The sequence below is a fragment of the Octodon degus genome, unplaced genomic scaffold (assembly GCF_000260255.1).
Source record: "Octodon degus isolate 3935 unplaced genomic scaffold, OctDeg1.0 scaffold00057, whole genome shotgun sequence".
NCBI classification, from domain to species: Eukaryota; Metazoa; Chordata; class Mammalia; order Rodentia; family Octodontidae; genus Octodon; species Octodon degus.
Window position 1 is genome coordinate 5,684,805 of NW_004524633.1, and position 13,516 is coordinate 5,698,320.

The 13,516-nt window shown below is 46.0% G+C and overlaps 1 protein-coding gene across 1 annotated transcript in view; it reads right to left on the bottom strand.

Annotated features, from left to right (window-relative positions):
- The window catches only part of CUNH1orf141 (chromosome unknown C1orf141 homolog), a 40,273-nt gene that overhangs the window by 18,322 nt on the left and 8,435 nt on the right, over positions 1-13,516 (bottom strand). The window contains exons 4-5 of the mRNA XM_023718304.1: positions 12,141-12,253; positions 3,128-3,198 (exon numbers count right to left, since the gene is read on the bottom strand). Of these exons, the coding sequence (XP_023574072.1) occupies positions 3,128-3,198; positions 12,141-12,253 (184 nt within the window). The remainder of the gene's footprint in view (positions 1-3,127; positions 3,199-12,140; positions 12,254-13,516) is intronic.

Here is a 13,516-nt window from a genome sequence, read left to right on the forward strand (position 1 = left end):
CCCTCCCCCTCCCTCCCCCCTCCCCATCCCGGGTGCCCCCGGAGGCTGGCTCCTGACTGTCTGTTAGGGGTGTGTGGCCCACAGCCCAAGATGCCACATCCCGGCTGGCTTGTCACACGTCTGCCTGTGCTTTCCCTAAGGTCCCACCCCTGCTGAAGCCTCCTGTTGGTCCCACCTCTTAACACCATTGCGCTAGGAGTTCATTTCAGCCTGTGAATTTTGAAGGGAAATCTCCTACCATGGCAACAAGTGGTGATCAAGACTTCGAAGATCTCTACGAGGATGAGCAAAATGAACACTGGGACCAGAGGAAACAGGTAATTTGAGAAACAGAAAAGAAATTCCAAAAGTTAACTTGAATAGCATCAGAACAGTTTGAGAACAAATGTGACAGGATTTTATACAGGAAAAGCAATCCTCAGAATAAGAAAGAAACACTGGGAATTTAGAGTATGAATGCCCAACAATGATGCTGTGAAAGGGCTGGAAGAAAATGCCCATCACAGAGGGCAAATTAGAGAGAGGGAGGGAGAGGGAGGCAGGGAGAGACGGAGGCAGAGGCAGAGACACAGACGCAGAGAAGGTGGCCATTCAGAGGAAATGGACAATCGGAAGGCCTCCTGGGGTGCTAAAGACAGCCGTCTGCTGAGCACTGTGCAGGACACGCTGAAGTGGGACTGCCGCAGCAAGGCACATCCTCAAGGCCTTTCAGAGTAACTCTAAGAGAGGTTTTAGTAAAAGCAATAAGGTGAACTTACTAAGATTGAGAACATTTTAAAGCAACATTCGGGCTGGGAAGATAGCTTGGTGGTCTAAATGTCTGCCTGGCAAGCACAAGGACCTGGGATCGATTCCTGGCACCTCATGTTGTGCAGGCCCAGGAGTTCTGGGTGCACCAAACCGACCAGTGAGACTGGGTGTGGTGGCACATGCCTGTAATCTCAGCACTGGGGAGGCTGAGACAGGAGGATCACTATAAGTCCGAGCTGTGTGGCGAGACCCTGTACCAAATAAACAAATAAAAGGTTTTTAAAAAAATTAAAGCAACATTAAATTACAGAAGGCAGTGAACAACAGCTTTAAGGGTTAAAGAAAAAATGATTGTGAAAAACCTCTCATGCTACTTAGTCATATTAGCAACCAAGTGCATGTGAAAAATAAATCCACCCTCAGGTATCCATGTGCCAGTCTCATGCACCAGGAGCGGGGCTGTTGGGGGGTTGTGCTCCCCCATGGTGAGTTCAGCTAAATGTGTTGTTAGGAGGTAGGGTCCAGGTGGAGGTTCAGGCCATGGGGCAGGGCCTGCAAGGCATCTCTCTGTCCTGGCTCCTGGCTCTCTCAGCTTCCGGTCCACCTTGATGGGTGCAGCCCTCCTCCGCCAGGCCTTGTGGCTGCGGACCATGGACTAAAAACTGTGAGCCAAAGTAGGCCTCCCACTTGAAGCTATGGTTGTTGGGTGTTTTGTTTAAGGGATGGGGAAGTGATTAAGATGTCATTTCTAGGAAAATTTCTTTTTCTTTTTCTTCTTTTCTTTCTTTCTTTCTTTTTTTTTTTTTTTTTTCAGAGACAGAGTCTCACTGTGCAGTTCATACTGGTCTTGAGCTCACTTTGTAGCCCAGGCTGGTCTCAAACTTGTTGTGATCTTCCTGCCTCAGCCTCTTGAACTCTGGGATTACAAGTTCGCACCACCATGCCCGGCTTTCTAGGAAAATTTCTTGAAAATGTATTATAGAAAAGAAGATGAAATCCAAGAAGAAGTAAAAGATGTGTAGTCCTCAAATCTGGGAAACTGCCAGGAGTAGAGTGAGCCAGGTGACAACAGGAGGCAGGATGGCAGCCAGGCTGGGGTCAAGTTTAAATCTCAAGGGCAGTTCTTCCCCCCACCCACGAACACAGCATGGAAGACATGGATCCCGCCCTCACACCGCGCGAGTTACACATTTCCTTGGGGGAAGCCGCGCATCTTGGAGGTAAAAGCAGGACTCAGATTGCTAGCGTCTTCTGCATTCTTCTGGGTTTTGTTTGATCTCAGACATGTTATCTATTTTCCTTATGTCACTTTTCTTTTGCTTTATAAAATAATGTTAACAATACTTATTCATTTGGTTACTGAGAGTCAATTTTGTTTAAAATGGAGCCACAATAGCACAATAAAGACGTTTCCTATTGGTATCATCAGGTTCTCTAAGAAAAACTACCTTAGAAGTTCTAGAAAAAAGCAGCCTTGAAAATGTGCAAGACGGGAATGATCTAAGAGAAGCACTATTTGCATTATGTTTAGTTCATTATTTTCATTTGGCATTATTTTTATCAACTGATAGAAAATAAGAAAAGGAAACCTGTTATTTTTCTATTGTACCCATTAAGAAGAAAGGTAATCCTACAGTGTTACTTTGTTCTACTCTGATGATTATTTACAACATACAATAATATAAATACTGTGAATAGCACTTTGAGTTTTATAATTAGTGTTAATGTTTTTTAACCCAAAAAGCAAGACTATGCAATCAAAATATAACTGTTACTAATTATGTTTACAAAATACATATATTTTCATATTTCTCCATATTGGCAATAGAGTTAGTGATAAATAAATCAGTACCTAGAACATCCTAAGTGTCTCTCCCTCTCGGATTCTCTGGGTTGCTCTGCCTCACCAGTCCCCAAAAGGGACTCCACCTAATCCCAACCCGGTGTGCGCTGCACTCGTGCCTTGTCGCTCACTGCCCCGGTGTCCAGGAGGCCCCTCTCAGGGATTACCAAGAGCTAACAGTGTGATTCTACTATGGACATTGTTGTCATGAAAAATTTGGATTTAAACACAGCCTGCTCAAAAACGGTCCTGGCTACAGATTACCAGATTAATATGTGCGCACACTGTTATGTTATAAACCTAATTAGATAAAATGTCTAAATTACGCCTATAGATTTATGTCTTAAGAAAAAATATATCATCTTCTCCATTGTCCCCATAGAGATTTAAATACTGTCAGGGAGGAAACCACTTTACACACTGCACCTTAATTCTGCAATTCATTTCAATGTGGATTTACTGGGACGTACATAAAGCGCTCAGGGCTGCCAGAGATTTGTATTAAATAACCGTAAGCGTGCAGGTTAAGCCTACCTCAGTGCCGTCCTTCAGATAACGAAAGTGTCTTCTAGGTCTTGATTTTAGATTTTCTTCTACTTTTGACTCTAAAGAAATCCAAACACAAAGGTGTTTTCATTCTCTTCAGTGACTTCTAATTAAATCCACTAAGTCATTCTCCTCTAATAATAGTACATCTTGGGGAACATAGTTTAATAATAACCTTATCTGCCAACATATGTAATGTGTTTATATTTTTGGAGCTAAATCTATTATAAAGTGATTTCCTTTAAGAATGAATTTTTATTAGCATTATATTTTAAGCATTTAGTATTATATAATATAGTTTTACATTTGGAAAAATAGGAATTATGTGAAATCATTTATGCTATTGAAATAAACTTTCGGGCTGGAAATACAGCTCATGAGCTCAGGACCTGCCTGACAAATGCAAGATCCTAAAATCGATTCCTGGTACAATAAATGAACAAACAATCTTTTGGTGAATACCTTTCTTGGTTTGTTTTTGATACAGGGATTTGAACTCAGGACCTTGTGCTTGCCAGCCAGGTGCTTGTGCCACTGAGCTCTATCTCTGGCCCTTGGTGAATACCAAAGCCTTTAAAAAAGAAGTATTTTCTCCACCCACATTTTCACATCCCCAATTATAAAGGTGGCTAATCTAGATTAACATCTCATGCACGCTTTTAGAGTACACAGATAGTGTACTCTCAGCTGCACTGAGAAGAGGCAGTGAAGATGCGGTCCAGGGAAAGGCAGGGAGGCGGGTCCGAGGCTGAGAGTGTGGACTGTGGGCCCAGCATGCAGCACCTGTGTAAGGCGAGCAGGTCTCACACGAGGGTGAAGAGGAGCCACTCAAGAAGCTTCCGTCAGGAGATGAGCGGCCGATGCTAACAGGCTCACTATGATTTTACAAAGGAAAGTGGATTAGAAATGTCCACCACCATTAGGGAGGCTCGGGCAATTAGTACCAGCTTTCCTACTGAAGGCAACTGAAAAATCTGGATGAAATAGATTTTCAAGCAAAAATTAAATACATAGTCAGAAGCACTACAAGAAGCTGGGCATGGTTACATACACCTGTGAGCCCAGCACTTGGGAGGCTGAGGCAGGAGGATGGCTGCAACTTGGGCCCGGCTGGGCCACCTTGTGAGTTCAAGGCCAGCCTGCCCTACAGAGCAAGACAGTCCCAAAAGAACATTGCAGACTTCTGCTCCCTAAATCGAGAAGAAGAGCTGAGATCCCCAGGCCCAGAGTACAGAGCCGCTTCCATGCGAAAAGAGGTCCTGCATTTATGGTGAGCAGTCTTGCTTTGATTTAGAAGCCTCAGGAACTGAGACAGAAGTCCAAAGCTGCCCAGAGGCCCGAGGGTGGAATGTCTGATGTATTCTTCCTCTCCAGCCTCCAGGAAACCGCCGCATGTATTCACGGTGCTGAAATCCTGAAGGGTCACAACCTTAACGTAAGAGAAGCCTGAATCCGCAAACTTGCATATGTACATCTGGGCTAGCATTCCTGTCCCCTCAGCGCTCCTGTCCCCTCAGTGTTCGAGGGACAGTGATAACTCGGAAGGAGGGTAAGATATGTCTTGACAAGTAGTGGCCTGGCAAGAACAGTAAAACTACCCAGAGTAAGGTCCTAGTGACCTAGTCCTATGAATAACTTTCCAGACTACATCCAGCACACATGCAAAAGCAACAAGGCACATAAGGACGCGCTAGAAAAGTGGTGGCGCAGCCTGTAATCCCAGCCCTTGAGAGGGTGAGGCGGGAAGATCACTGTGAGTTCGAGGCCAGCCTGGGCCACCCGATAAGTCCAAAGCCAGCCTGAACTACATAGCAGAACCATGCCTCAGAGAAAAAAGAAGAAGAAAAAGGACAAAGTGAAACATCAGAAATAACAGGAAGCACAGACCCACAGGGACTGCAGCTGTCTGCGTGAGCAGCAAGTAGGTCAGCCACATTTTCAAAAGGAAGAAGAGACAAGACTGAAAATACCGAAAGGAACTTCAACGTAAAAGTAAAAAGGCAGATCTGAAAAGGGCGTATTCCTAATTTCTTCTTCTGATGTATTTTTAAATTGTGTGTATTTTTCTTCACTTGAAGATATTCAGTACACTAAAAGAGAAAGACAGAAATATAGAATATAGATCAGAAGAATTAGCAATTTGTCAGGAAAAGATAAAAGGAGAGGCAAAGCAGGGGCGAGGCTGAGAGACAGAGCCTCCCTGAGGTCTGGCTCCCTTCTCCCGCAGGAGGGGGAGATTCTCTTATTTTAAATTTAGTTGTTTGGTTGGTTGTTTGGTCCAGGGTCTTGCTATGCAGCTGAGGTTCACAGAGATCCTCTTGACTCAGCCTCCCAGTGCTAGGATTATAGGCGTGCGCCACCAGGCCTGGTTTGGGTGGCTGGCTCAGTGGGAGGCTGGCACGGCATGCGGTGCCAGGGATTGGACCTGGGTCCTTGCACTTGCCAGGCTGGCGCTCAGACTGCTGAGCTATCTCCCCAGCCAAGGGTGAGATTCCGACAGAGATGGGTTTTGAGTAACTATGGTTGAGGCTTCCAGAACTCACGAACGGCTCCTGAGATGAACACAGTTTTACAAAAGAATCTTACAGCTTTACGTGGCTTTTCAATGAATCTTAAGCAATATAAATACAAATCAGGTGGTTCCTACACACATCGTGAGCAAGATGCGCAAGACTGGGAAAAAGGAAAATCCTAAAAACAGCCCTAAGAGATGGCCCATCTGCTCCGAGGGGCAGCCAGAGGCAGCAGCAGGGTACTTTCAGAGTGTCGAGAAGAAAGTTAACTTCCAACGGGGTACTTTACATTCAACAAGATATTCTTCCTTCCAGAATAAAAGTGAAATAAAGACAGTGTGAACACACAAAAATTCAGAGTGCTCACCTTAAGAAGACACACACTGAAGGAGATTGTAAAGGAAAAACTTGTAAGGCCAAAATTGATACCAGATGTACACAAAGAGGTAAAAATTTCATCGGACATAAACTCGAGTAGTAAATCGCATCACATGTTTAAAATATATAGTATGAAAAGTTAGAGGGGAGGACAGTGATTTATGCCCAGGTAACAACAGCATTTGATGCTAAAAAGAAGTGCGCTGAGACACGATGGAAACACACGAAGGAGCCGTGGCTGCTGGGACGGTGGAAGTGGCTTGGGAGGTGGCCACGCACTCTAGGACCCCAAGCCATTCTGGGAAAGGGACAGCACTGGAGACGTGCACATTGCTGTCAGCAGAGGTCCGGGAGGTGAACGGCTGACTAGAAAGAAGCCACAGAATTCTTAGGCCGTGCCACCCCCCTGCCTGGTGCCACCATGCAAGGCCCATGTGATTAGGTATTGCTCTAGACCCACGGCGTGTACGACACCAGGTGGCAGCAAGGGGCCCGAGCGTGCGGGGGTGGAGGCTGGGAGTAAGTGGGAAATACGTGCTTTCCGCTCGATTTCACCATGAACTGCTCTGAAATACCAGGTCACGAGCGGGCATGGGTGTGCTGCAGGCACGGGCCTGTCATCCCAGCGCCCCAGGAGGCTGAAGCAGGAGGATTATGTGTCTAGTTCACCTTGTGCAACTTAGTAACTTAGTAAGACCCTGTCTCAAAATAAAAGATAAAAGGGGTTGAAGATGTACCTCAGTATGAAGGCGGTGGGTTATTGAGTATTACAATCAATCAATCAACTAATCAATCAATTTTAGTAAAAGGTCCTTTCAAGAAAAATGAGATGGAAACAAAAAAACTACATCAAAATTATTGTCTTTAAGGGCTGATGAGATAGCTTAGTGGTTTAAACTCCTGCTTGAAAAGAAATGTACCTGTCTTTTAGACAGGATAGCACGTCTGCATCTTATACTATGAATAATCATTACGAAGACAATAATATACAGTATATTAATTATTGAAACTGCCCTACTAATCGGTTTTGAAACTATCTCATTGCTATTTGTTTCTCAATAAAATTAATTTTAAAAATAAATAAATTCCAGCTGGGGAGATGGCTCAGTGGGATAAGTGCTTCCCTGGCAAGCACAAGGGCCTGAGTTCAATTCCCGGTTCCACCAAAAAAAAAAAATTTAAAAAAAAATTAAAAATAAATAAATAAATTCCTGCTTGGCAAGCGCGAGGACTGGGGTTCTCTCCCCGGCAGCACATGCTCACAAACCCCTCCCCCAATGTGGGCTGAGCCAGCCACAAAAACAAATTAATAAATCTACAGGTATTGGTAATTGCATTAAATGTAAGTAGACTAAATGCTCCATTCCAAAGAAGAGAAATAGATTTCAGTCTTTAAATTTAGCAGTCAAATGTTTACAAGAGATAAAAATAGGATATATTTACCTCAAGGAAAACAAGTTGGAATTTTCTTGGCAAATGATAGAATAAGCAAGCAGAAATCTCGGTAATGATATGGAAGAGTTGTAAAAAAAAAAAAAAAAAAAAAAAAGCAAAGCAATTTGACCCAAAAGACACAAGTACCCACAAGTACAAGACATAGCCCTGGCATCTAAAATCCCAGCGACTCAGGAGGCTGAGGCAGAAAGATCGCAAGTTGGAGTCCAAACTAGGCAACTTAATGAGACCTTGCCTCAAAACAAAACTCAGAGAGTCAGAGATGCATTTACAATTGACCAGACACTGGGTGAGAATACAGAGATTAACTTATTACATAGGACTGAACACCAGGGTTAGCAAACACCAGGGTCAGGCCCCACGGTGACAAAGAATGCAGCAACCGACACAGGAGGGAGGGAGCAAGCAAACTCATTTAAAAGATACGAGGTCAAGAAAGCAGCAGGTGTGAAGGCCAGGCAGTGAAGCGCCCTCTCGCGGGGAGGCTCCTGAGTGGGCTGCCCAGGAGGGCTCTTGGTCTAGGGCTTTTACGAAGCTTAGAAGGGAGCTCCGCCAGTTATGTAAGAAACACACCCTGTCCTATAGGCTACAGATTTGTTAAGGGTCCGATCCATGCAGCATTCACGCAGTGCCCGTACAGGGCCCATGCCTGAGCCAGTGGCCCGTCTGCTCCTGCTCTGGGCAGGCCTCATAGGTGCAGGACCCCTGCAGGTGTGCACATGTGCGTGTGTGTGTGTGTGTGTGTGTGTGTGTGTGCATGTGTGTGTGCGCGCGTGTGTGTGTGAAAGGTCCCTGGAGGGTCCTCACTCAGCAGCCTCCACTTGGGGCCTCCTGACTCCATTTTGAGGCCGCTGTCCTTGCTGCATAATAGAACTTTACGTCCTGTCTACTAGTCCTATTACCAAGTCATACGGAGCACATATACCTGCTAACCTCAGTGTAAGTGAGCTAGCAAGCAGCAAGCAAACGCTAAACAGGAAAGCCCTATATATTTTGAATTAGGACGTTTATTTCTATACAGCGAATTGGTGATGGAAGACAAACTGGAAAACAGAAAATTGCTATCTACTCTTAAAGAATATGGTAGGAGGCCTTGTTCTCTGGAATTTTAAGCTACAGAAATTAATGTTGTGTGGTGCTCATGAAAAAAACAGACAAAATAATCTCATTAAAAAGAATAAAAACTCCAGAACAAAGATTTAGGGGTTAGGGAAAGAATAGCCTTAAAAGAAAAATCTGCTGAAAAAAAATTAAATTAGACCTTATCTCACTCAAAACTGATTCCCAAACCTTTTACTAGACAAATAACAGAATCTTTTTGTGTTCACAAAGTATGGAAAGATTTCTTAGACATGGTACAAAAAGCTTTGCTTAGATAGGGAAAGATTTAGTATATTTGAATTTATTAAAGTGAAAATTTTCTGTTCATCAGAGATTCCCCCAAGAGTGAAAAGAAACTCCTCCCCCCCAAAAAAAGAATCCATTGAAAAAGAAAAGATGCTCATAACACGTATACTAGGGATGAGAAAAGGACAACAGTTGAATGTTAATGTGAATTAAACTTGGATGATTTCTAAGAGTTGATCCTTTTTTTTTGTTGGTAGTGGGGAATCGAACTCAGGACCTTGCGCTGACAAACAGGCACTTATACTGTGCTATCTCCCTGGCTCTGATTTCCAAAAGTATAATTTACACTTAATATAGTCATGCTCAATAAATATAAATCAGTGAAGTCATATTTAACTGATCAATAGGCCGATGAAGAGTCCTCAATCTTACTAAGTAGGCACAGAAATGCAAGTTAAGCTGCGTTTGTGTACCACTCTACATAACCCAGTAGATTAGCAAAATTTTAGAACTGGCAATTCCAACCCTTAGCAAAGAAGCACAGCGACACCCCACAAATCCAGTGGGAGCATAAAAGGGCGCAAGCATTTCTGAAAGTTGGCCACTTCTGGTCATACCTGAAGATAAAGGTGCCCAGCAATAAAACCCCGCATCCGTGCCCTGGAGATGCCCTTCGTGTACCCAGGGGGTGCGTACACACCAGTGTCCACTGCGGCACCATTGTGGCTGAGATGCTAAAGCCCCCCACTTCAGTGGGAGTAGGGCAAGTTGCGATGAATTCACACCACAGAGTATTTTCCTTACAAAACAGAAGAACTGCCTCCCCACACAGTACGAGTGTGTTTTTCAAAGACAATGTGGAGAAAAAGCAAATACAAATAAAGACATAAAGCGTGACTATATTCATAGAGAAACAGAGAAAAACAAGCACGCTATATTCTTTGGAGAGGGCTGTGTAAATAAGGAAGCTGGGTAGTGGCGGGAAAGGTTGGGAAAGGGATCTGGAAAAGGTCGTGGTGTTGGCGGTGTTTTCCTCTGACCCGTGTCCTTCGTGCAGGTGTGGGGGCTTGTGAGGGTCCTCACGCTATGCGCGTTTATGCCTTTGGCGTGGGAGGTGCAGCTCGGGGACAGAGCACTTTCCAGGTCCTGGGTTTAATGTCCAGTCACACACACACACGCACGCACGCACGCACGCGCGCACACTCGTGCACATGCCGTGCACGCACATGCACACGCGCACACACACATACATGCACACGCACACACAGAAAAAGTACTGTGTCCCTAGAGCTCACCATTCTCTAGAGCTCAAAATAGATAAAGCTAAAGAAGCGCTTCTGAAAGCAGCACCGGAGGCACGTATAGGCCGCACGCATTTTTCTCTCTAAATGTTATTTCTTAATTTAAAACGGTTTATCCGGGAAGAAGGCAACTGATTGGAAAGAGGACAAGAATGGAAGAATAAAAGCCTGTCGTCCCCTGGGGCTGTGCAAGGAGACAGGATGAGGATTTGCGTTAGGGTGGTGACGGCAAAACTGTGGCAGGTGGATTCAAGATGAGCGAGAGCGGAAAGGCGTGAGGACGCGCTGGGGGAGGAGCGGCCAGGCGGTCGCCTCGGTTGGTCACCGGAGAAGCTGCAGCGCAGAGCAGGGCGCTGCGGGAGGAGGAGGAGGCGCGAGGGGAGCTTGGGGTGGCCGCGGGATCCGCATCCGAGCGCTGTGCTAGGCGTCTGAGGCTAACTGGAGGCGAAAGTTGGATAAAGGCATCTGACCTGCCCGCAGATAGAACGGAAAGAGTGAAGAGCATGTGAGATTTTAGCCGAAAGACTAGACGTGGTCGCTGAGGAGAGAGTGCAGGCGCAGGCGGGCAGGGACCAGCTGGGGACAGGGGCAGTGTTTTAAACTTGGAGAAGACTAAGAAAAATGAGAGGAGAGACTACAGGAACACAGCTGGGGGTCCCACACGCCCGAGGAGGTGAGTTTTCAGAAGAAAGAGGAGAAAGGTGGAAGAAAATGGGGACAGAAAAGGGCCCCATGAATACGGCAACACGAGGCCACTGGAAACCACAGTCGCATGACTTCAGTGGAATAGTGGGCAGGGCGCAGGCCAGAGTAGGGAGCCTGAAGCAAGAATTGAGGCGTAAACAAAGCTTTTGAGAAAGTAGATCACGAAGCAGGATCCAGGAAGAGGCAATGTGGGGCAGCAGAGTGGGAACAGGAAGCAGGGACCAAAGAGGCTGGTGAGGGGCCAGGGGGATAGCACAGTAGAGTAGGAGCCTGCATGGCAAGCTCAAGGTCCTGAGTTCAATCCCTGGTACCGCCAAAAAAAAAAACAGGCTGGTGACACGCTGTGACAAAGGCAGAGGGGGGAAACCAAGGCCACAAGGGACCCTGAAGTCCTGCGAGCACCCAGAATGCTGGTTCATAACTCTCCAGCCCCCTCAAACTTCTAAACCTGAGAGAAGGCAGAGAAGCTGTGGAGCTAGCCACCCAAACTTGGCTTCATCTAACAATGACAAGGAAACTAAAGATTGAGTTGAAAGGACACTGACATTTTCTTCCGGAAGAAATAAAGATGACCACCCCCCCAACACACACACAAAAAAATGAAAATACATTCATGAAAATGTATCTTGTGAGGGCCAGCCAGATAGCTCAGAGGACTATAGCGCCTGCTTTGGCAGAGCATAGAGGCCGGGGTTCAATTCCCCTTGTGCCATGCTGCCCCCACCCCTGGGGGTGCACTGAGACCACGATTGAGACTGGGCATGGTGGCACGCACCTGTAATCCCAGCGCTTGGAAGGCTGAACACAGTGGATCACTACAAGTCTGATCTACGTAGTGAGTCCCTGTAGACCCTATAGACCCTCTACTAAATACAAAAAAAAGTATCTTGTGATTGTATAAACTGTTGCTAATACAATATTTAACTTCCCTTCTCATAGGTAAATTCTTTTCTTAACAGGGTCTGCAGGGTCTCACTACACAGATTGGACTCGTAGTGATCCTCCTGTTTTCAGCCTCCCAAGTGCTGGGATTACAGGTGCACCACCACGCCCAGTCTCAATCGCCATCTCAGCACGCCCCGGGACAGGGCTGGCACAGCACTCCGGGGATGGAATTCCAGTCCCTGCGCCTGTCTGCGCAGGTGCTTTAGTCCGCTGAGCTATCTGGCCAGCCCTGGTAAATTCTTTATTGTTCATGCAAATGCTTTCAATAGACATCAGGAATTTTAATATATTAATAAAAATATTAAAAGCAATATTAATACATCAAAAGAGAAGTAAATATGTTATACAAAGCACTACCTATTGACTTACCATCTTGATTTCTTATATTTGATGGTCCAATATGCGGTCTCAGATTGGACTTTTCAAAATCATTTTTGATAGATTCAGGCTCACATTTGAGGGAGATAAACCTGGAGGAAATAAAAATTCAAGTTTAAAATGATTCATAAAGCAAGGAATATGAAGTCTCAGCCATCCAGACTTGGATGTTCTATTCATGGGTGGCGCTGTTATCATAGTGTCGGGTGTAAGAGGTTAGCACTGGGCAGGAGCTGAAACATTGGCAATGATTATTTCAAGTAGGAGAGCTGCTACGACAGGCTTAACATGTGCTGTTACAGTACGCTGAAGGGCGCTCAAGGGCACAATTATTCACAAGGGACATGAGTAGACCTTTCAGAAGAGTGTACTGGATTAGAAGAGTCCTTCTGGGCATACCTGAAATGTCCAGGAGAGACTGAGGGGAATCAGGGGACCGAGCGAGGAGGACACACACTCGGTGGCAAAGCACCAGCTCACCGGCTGGGTCCTGTAGGAGTGGTACACTCTTCTGTCCTCTGCCATCGGAGCCTGGCTCTGTGGCCCTTGCACTCCAGGTCTCCAGCCCGCCTCTCCAGCTCTCTGCCCTGTTAGCAGCATCCCACGCTCCAGCCCGCCGAGGCCTGTCCAGGACTCCTCCACTTCCCAAATCACATGGACCGTGGACCCACTCTCCCATCGATCCCCTCTCTCCTTGCCAATTGGTTCTGTCTGTTTGGAAAGCCCCGTCTAACACAAGGGGTTATTGGTGGTGTGTCAGAAAGTGGCATAGAAGCAGAAATCCTAACCTAACTGCAGCCACTTTGTTCGGTGAGGCTGCAGGCCTTCCGTCCTCTGCCACTGAACTCAGCCAAGGCATATGATTTGTCACCAAGCTGAAGCTTCTGTGGATGTGCTGAAAACAACTTCGCTGCACCCAGCTCTGCTCACCATGAGACACCCCCTGTCCCGTAGCCTTCAACAAAGCTGGTCGCCTTGCTTCTTTTCTTTGCTGCCTTATAAGCAAGACAACCTCTATAAACAGTACCTCCAACTTGGAGATTCCTCCTCTGGGCTCCACAAGTGTCAGTAAAATTTCGTTTCTTCTCCTGAGCTCCTGGCTACTGTTGATGCAATTTTCCCCACAAGAGCATTGTAGAATTAAAGATGTTTCTGCGGGAGCAGCCCAAGACTCAGCCTGCAAACTTCTCTGGTCCTTGGTAGAAGTCGCACAACCCCTACCCTTAAATATTACCTCCGGGCTCACTCAGGTTCCCAGCTTGGCATTCACACACCAAGCTCCTTCCTGAACCCCAGATCTCTCTCTCTCTCTCTCTCTCTCTCTCTCTCTCTCTCTCTCTCTCTCCCCTCTCTCT